At 54.9% G+C, this 6,832-nt stretch overlaps 1 protein-coding gene across 1 annotated transcript; it reads right to left on the bottom strand.

Annotated features, from left to right (window-relative positions):
* Nucleotides 1-1,917: 1,917 nt before the first annotated feature.
* On the bottom strand, nt 1,918-6,637 carry LOC115603445 (class I histocompatibility antigen, F10 alpha chain-like). Its single transcript, XM_030475339.1, has 10 exons — nt 6,507-6,637; nt 5,779-5,833; nt 5,572-5,685; nt 4,456-4,972; nt 3,706-3,969; nt 2,911-3,186; nt 2,566-2,841; nt 2,375-2,479; nt 2,218-2,256; nt 1,918-2,069 (listed from the first exon to the last, which is right to left on the bottom strand). The coding sequence occupies exons 1-10, from the start codon at nt 6,635-6,637 to the stop codon at nt 1,918-1,920; spliced, it is 1,929 nt and encodes a 642-aa protein (XP_030331199.1).
* Nucleotides 6,638-6,832: the final 195 nt, after the last annotated feature.

The raw sequence follows: 6,832 nt of genomic DNA, 5'->3' as shown, positions 1-6,832 counted from the left end.
TAAAATAAACCCTGCGATATCTTTGACCCACGGTCCAACCTCCCCGAGCCGTGAAGACAGATCAAAAGCGTCCCACCCCCGATTTAGCTGCAAGTCTTTGTTTAAATCTTTCAATTTCTGGATGCTCTTATGAATCGATTCCGAGCGGTCGCTTAGGTTCGTGCAACACATCCCATGGAAATCCTCGCGCCCGTGTTTAAAGAACACAGACACGATCACGCTCTTGCTCAGCGTGTGTGCGCCTGCTCATTAGGTCTATCTGTATAATATATAAAAGGGAATTGATTTATTTTAACGCACTCACTTATGTGCCAACATTAAAAAAACGTGGCTATTGAAAAACATTTTAAAACTCTATTTTCATAAACCACATTTAGCAGCATTGATTGTTAAAGGTTAGCTTTATATTTATCAATCCATATAATAGGTTTTATCAATACAAATGCCAGCTTTAATGAGACACAAAGTCTATTTGTTCTAACAGACACACACAGACACACAGATGCACATAGAGCTCTCTACATAGCTGTAGGTCCATATCGGTTTAAATTGGGTAATTCCACTGTCATAGCACGCATTTAGCAGCGTTTACTATATTTTTTTATGCACACACACTATATTTGCTAGAATACACACCACACCCCATATCATCAGAATTTACTAATTGAATATGGCTTTAAAATCTGTATTTTTAAAGCTTTTATTGTTTTAAAGGGGGGGTTTATGATAAATGCTGTGTATTACGCACGCAATTTGTCATAATACATCCATATGCCTGCACACTCTGTGGATCTAGCTGTCTATATACTGTTGCATATACAGCTATTAATAATATCAATATATATTCATACAGCGTACTTAACAGGCTTTAATAATCTAGGTTTATATTCATGTGTCTATAATTACATATTTTACTGTTATAAAGGTCTGTGGTTAATATCCATTCTGCCTTATGCACAATGTGTGTTTGTTGCACCACACAGATGCATGTTCCAGCTGCCCCAGCCATTGAGTCGGCTGCATTTGGAGCTCGGCTAAGGTGCCTCTATCCAAACGCCCGTAGTATGGGGAACAAGCAAGAGGAATTAGAGATGTGTGCAAGGGTACGGGAATATGATGTCATTGGTATCGCAGAAACATGGTGGGATGGCTCCTATGACTGGAGTGTTGGAATGGAAGGTTACAGGCTGTTTAGAAAAGACAGGCCAGGCAGACGGGGAGGGGGCGTTGCTATCTATGTCAGTGATAGGCTAGAGAGTATGGAACTCTGTCTGGGGATGGGTGATGAGGTAACAGAGTGTTTGTGGGTCAGGATCAAAGGGAAAACAGCAACAGGGGACATTACAGTGGGGATCTGTTACAGGCCGCCTGATCGAGAGGACTCTGTGGATGAAGCGCTCTACAGACAGATAGGAGCAGCCTCACGCTCGCAGGCCCTGGTCCTCATGGGGGACTTCAACCATCCTGACATCTGTTGGAGGGACGGTACGGCCCGGCACAAGCAATCCAGGAGGTTCCTCAATTGTGTGGAAGACAACTTCCTCTTTCAAGCAGTAGAGGAGCCGACGAGGAGAGGTGCCATGCTGGACCTTGTGCTCACCAACAGGGAGGGACTGGTTGGAAATGTAACGCTCCAGGGCAGCCTTGGCTCTAGTGATCACGAGATGGTTGAGTTTGAGATCCTCAGGACGGTGAGAAGGGCATGCAGCAAGCTCACTGCCCTGGACTTCAAGAAAGCAGACTTTTGGCCTCTTCAGGAACCTCCTTAGTAAGGTTTCATGGGATACAGTCCTAGAGGGCAGGGGGGCCCAAGACTGCTGGTCGGTATTCAAGGATCACCTGCTACGTGCTCAAGAGTGTGCAGGAGTTAAGCGCAAGTCTCTGCAGGGATGAAAGGAAGAGACACGTCACCCGGGGCTATATCCCTGTCCCCAGCCCGCTGCTCTCGGGGAGTCTCGCTGTCCTCCTGCAGCCCATGGAGGCTCCATGGAGGAGCTGGGGCCACCCCATCGATGCCCACTGGTCCCACCTCATACCTGGTGGTGAGCTGGCAGAACCCATGTCCGTGCCTGCAAGAGAAAGAGCCGTGAGGGGACACCAGCAGAGACACCTCCAGAGACACCTCCTTTTCCATATGTCCCTACTACGGGGGGATGAGGGATTGGGAAACCGGAGCCACGGGACCACCACAGTGCTGGATCTGCTGCCGGTCCTCACCTGAGGCTATGTAGTAGCCATCCTTCCCCTTGTTCTTCTCTGCAGAGAGAAAGAGACATGAGCATCCACCATGGGGCTGGTTGGGGCTCCCCAGAGCAGCAGCTCCTGCCCTGCCTTCCTCCCGCACCCCTCTGCCTCGCCGGACACGGGTCCTTACCCAGTTTGTACTTCCAGAAGATCAGCCCGGTGACGATGGCGATCATGATCATGACCACGGCAACAGCCACCACCACCACGGTGGTGGAGTGGTCAGACTGCGGCTCTGGAGGAAGAACAGGAGGATGAGGAGGTGGAAGGGGATCGAACCCCACCATGTGCTCCACCGGCCCCAAAGCCCCCCGGGCTCACCCCAGGCGTAGAGGCCGGGTTGGAGGAGGCTGGCGTGTTCCACCTGGCACCGGAACCTGTCCTTGTCCCTGGGGTTGGCCTCGATGGAGGCCCACGTGTAGTAGGTGCCATCACTGTTGGGTGCGATGCTGCCCCACAGGGTGTCCTGGTCCCGGATCTCGCCGTCCTTCAGCCAGCTGAGGCTGATGGGCCGCGGGTAGAAGCCGTGAGCGCGGCAGGTCAAGGTCAGGATCCCGTCCTCCTCCTCCTTTCCTGACACTCGGACCATGGGGGGCTCTGGGGATGGGATAGTGGTGAGGGATCAGACCACGCGCCCCGGCCCCGGTGTCCTCGTCTCGCCCTCACCTCTCCTCTCCAGCACGGCCTGCCCGTAGCGCACGTATTTCTTCAGCCACTCCACGCAGATGTTCTGCAGGTAGTTCTTCCTGTGCTCAGCTTCAGCCCCGTCGTGTTCCCACTTCCTCTTGGTGATCTGCGCCGCCGCGTCCGCCGCGATGAACGTCATGGTGGCCATGTCGAAGGCGATGAAGTCCTTCCCGTCGTAGGCATCCTGATCGTACCCCCTGGTGCTCCCGTCATCCAGGAGGTCACAGCCGCACATCCACTGCAGAGTGTGACCCCCTGGACCAGCACCAGCGAGATGGGGCTGAGGGGCTGCCCCATGGAGCACATTCCAGCCCCATGGAGCACAACCCAGCCCCCCGGAGCCCATTCCACCCCACAGAGCCTCATCCCAGCCCCACGGAGCCCATCTTAGCCCCATGGAGCCCACCCCAGCCCACTGAATTCCTATACCAGTCCCATAGAGCCCATCCCAGCCCCATGGAGCCCCATCCTAGCCCCACGCAGCCCATCCCAGCCCCATGCATCCCATTCCAACCTCTTGGAGTCCCATCCCAGCCCCATGGAGCCCCATCCCAGCCTCATGAATCACTATCCCAGTCCCATAGAGCCCATCCCAGCTGCATGAATCCTTATCCCAGTCCCAGAGAGCCCATCCTAGCCCCACAAAGCCCCATCCTAGCCCCACGCAGCCCCATCCCAGCCCCACGCAGCCCCTTCCAACCTCTTGGAGTCCCATCCCAGCCCCATGGAGCCCCATCCCAGCCTCATGAAGTGCCATCCCAGCCCCACACTCACCCCTGCTCTGGTTGTAGCGATCCCGCAGCGTGTCCAGGTTCCTGGAGTTGATCTGCTGATTGCTCCGTGCGATCTGGGTTTCTCTATCCCAGTATTCCTGATCCACGTTGGCCTCAATCCAGTGGGTCTGGGGCTCCACCCGCTGACTCTCGCTGTCGTAGCGCACAAAGGGGTTCCCGTCCACATATCCCACCTCCTGGTACTGGGGAACCCCCGGGCTGGGCTCTGACACAGCGACATCGAAGTACCGCAGGGAATGGAGCACTGTGGGGACACAGAGGGTGACGAGGGGACACAGGGGTGAGGCTGCCCCGGGGTCCAGAGCGGGGTGACAGGGGGAATGTGACTGGTGGGGGGGTCCCTGTTCCCATGGAAGGGGAATCCAGGGGGGCCTGGTGCCAGGGAAAGGGCGGTCAGGGGCTGGGAGACCCGGGATTCATGGGGAGCGGGACCGGGGGTGTCATTAAAGCAGATCCCGGGGAGGGCTCTGGGGGTGCTGGTGCCTGGAAAAGGGGATCCAAGGGGGTCCCAGGGAGTGTTCCGAGGGGTTCCTGCTGCCCGGGAAGGGGAATCTGGGCGAGGGAGGGTCTGAGGAGGCACCACGGTACCCACAGAGGGGGAACAAAAGGCGTCCAGGGGGGGTCCCAATGCCCAGGGGGTCACGGAGGGTGTCCTGGGACACGGGGAATGGGGCACCGGGGTCCGGGAAAGCGGCCCAGGGGGGCCCCGGGTCCCTCCGCCCGCGCTCACCTCTCGCCGCCCCACCGAGGTGCAGCAGGAGCAGGAGCCCCACGGCCCCATCGCGCTGCTCCGCTGAACACTGACCCTCGATCCCCGCCACCAGCCCCGGTTTCCTCCTGCTCCATTGGCTCTGCCCCCGACCGCCCACCAATGGGAAGCCCGGACGGGTCCTGACGTCACCGGTTGCCGGGCAGATCCCATTTGCCGAGGTCGGGAAAGCGAAAGCGAAAGGGAAAGAGGCGGCGGTGTTCCCCCCTTCCCGGTGTTCCCCCCTTCCCGGTGTTCCCCCCTTCCCGATGTTCCCCCCTTCCCTGTCCTGTGGTTCCTGTATTCTGACACGCTCGAACCATATCTGCCAAGGCAGGGTTATACTGCGAAGAGGCTGTAACGCTCGCTTGCAGTCGTCGTTGGCATTATCATATGCTAATTGCTTTAGTAATAACTCTCGAGCCTCCTCATGCTCAACCTGTCGTTGTAAAACATTTTGAAGGAGATCGACAAAGACAGGATACGGCTCCTTCGGACCCTGCAAAACCTTGGCAAAAGTTCACTAGAGGCGTGTCCGGACTCAGGTATTTTCCGGACTGCTTTAAGTGCAGCCTAATTAATCTGTAAATAAGCCTCCCTCGGATACCCAGCTTGTGCAATGGGAGCTGCATAATTATTCTCCCCAGCTAATTGCTCAGAGGAAATAGCAAGTGCCCGATTAAGATTGTCTATCGAGGTCACCACACACTGCTCGCGAAAGTCGGACATCCACATCATGAATTGGGGTGAGCACCATAGGAAGCAATGATTTCCAGTCATGAGGTGTAAATACATCAGATTCTGCTGTCGCTTCAAGAAGGGACACGGCAAATGTACTATGAATTCCTCTTTCCCGAACAACCGTACACAACTCTTTAACAGCCTGATAAGGCAACGGTTGCCATTCGGGAGCCTGGGGTGGCCCACAGACAACCGGGCACGCCACCGCTACCCCCATGGCCCCTCGCTCAAGAGCTTCTTGCCTGCAGTCCTGCCATGGGTCCTCCGGACCCCACCACTGCTTCCCTGTAAATGTCTGTAACTCAGCAGGGGGAGGAAACAAGCCCGGCTCCTTCTCCAGATCTACAAAACCAGGACCAAGGGGTCCGTAGGGTCGTCAGGATCATCAGGGTTATCAGGGTCATCACCCAACTCAGCCGTTTCCAATAGAGGCGCTTGCACCATGAGGATCGTCGTGGTCAGCGGTGAGGACTGTGACAACAAAGGAGGCGCAGATGGGGAGACAGAAGAGGGTGCGGGGGGGGGCAGCTGGTGATGAGGCTTCAGGAGGTTTTACCCCCTCACGACCATCAGTAGCTTCCTTAGACGTGACGGCATCAGCGGCAGCGCTGGCCTGTACCTGGCAAAGAGTGGCCATGATCTGCCACCAGGTTGCCAAATGCTTCCCTGCTGTGGGGTCCCCGTTTGAAGCAGCATCATGCAGCCGTTTACCAACAATTTGCCAAGCGGGGATTTGGAAAGTGCCGCCAGCTGGAATGTCGGGCACTTTATCATGGATCCATTCCAACAAAGTCACAAGTTGCAGACCCGATACGGGCCGATGCTGAGCTTCAAGCAGACGGTGCATTACTTCCAGACTGAGCTGCTGATATCAGGATAACTGTGATGGTCTTCCTCATCAGGTTCTCAGCCACTTACCTTCTATCCTGCAGAATGGTAATCATGGTGCACCTCGAGCTTCCTTTCAGCTCCATCTCTCAAGCTTCCTTTCAGCTCCATCTCTAAAGCTTCCTTTCAGCTGCATCTCTCGAGCTTCCTTTCAGCTCCATCTCTTGAGCTTCAGTTCAGCTTTGTCTTTACGTTCTGTCCTGCAGAATGGCAATTATGGTGCACCTCGAGCTTCCTTTCAGCTCCATCTCTCAAGCTTCCTTTCAGCTCCATCTCTAAAGCTTCCTTTCAGCTGCATCTCTCGAGCTTCCTTTCAGCTCCATCTCTAAAGCTTCCTTTCAGCTGCATCTCTCGAGCTTCCTTTCAGCTCCATCTCTTGAGCTTCAGTTCAGCTTTGTCTTTACGTTCTGTCCTGCAGAATGGCAATTATGGTGCACCTCGAGCTTCCTTTCAGCTCCGTCTCCCGAGCTTCCTTTGAGCTCTGTCTCTTGAGCTTCCTTTCAGCTCCATCTCTCGAGCTTCCTTTCAGCTCCATCATTCGGCTGAGCTACACCACTGGTACAGTCATTGCAGTCTCTTTAAGGTCCCAGTTCAGGCGCCATTTGTGGCGTATGAAAGGCAAGGGCTCAGAGCATCTTCATGCAGCGAATCACTTTATTGCCTATTGCTCTAGCTTTTATACCATTCCAGCAAAGCTATCTTTAGCCTGTTGCTCTAACTCTTCTACCAA

The sequence above is a fragment of the Strigops habroptila genome, unplaced genomic scaffold, assembly GCF_004027225.2.
Source record: "Strigops habroptila isolate Jane unplaced genomic scaffold, bStrHab1.2.pri NW_022045635.1_ctg1, whole genome shotgun sequence".
Taxonomy (NCBI): Eukaryota; Metazoa; Chordata; class Aves; order Psittaciformes; family Psittacidae; genus Strigops; species Strigops habroptila.
This window is presented reverse-complemented; position numbering and strand designations above follow the sequence as displayed.

Excerpts from the sequence above, each read along its gene's own strand:
- LOC115603445 (XM_030475339.1), bottom strand. The coding sequence starts at position 6,637 with ATGGAGCTGAAAGGAAGCTCGAGAGATGGAGCTGAAAGGAAGCTCAAG. Across the intron at positions 2,842-2,910 it reads GGCCGTGCTGGAGAGGAGAG|AGCCCCCCATGGTCCGAGTG; the intron begins GTGAGGGCGAGA and ends TCCCATCCCCAG. Across the intron at positions 2,480-2,565 it reads ACCCGGCCTCTACGCCTGGG|AGCCGCAGTCTGACCACTCC; the intron begins GTGAGCCCGGGG and ends TTCTTCCTCCAG.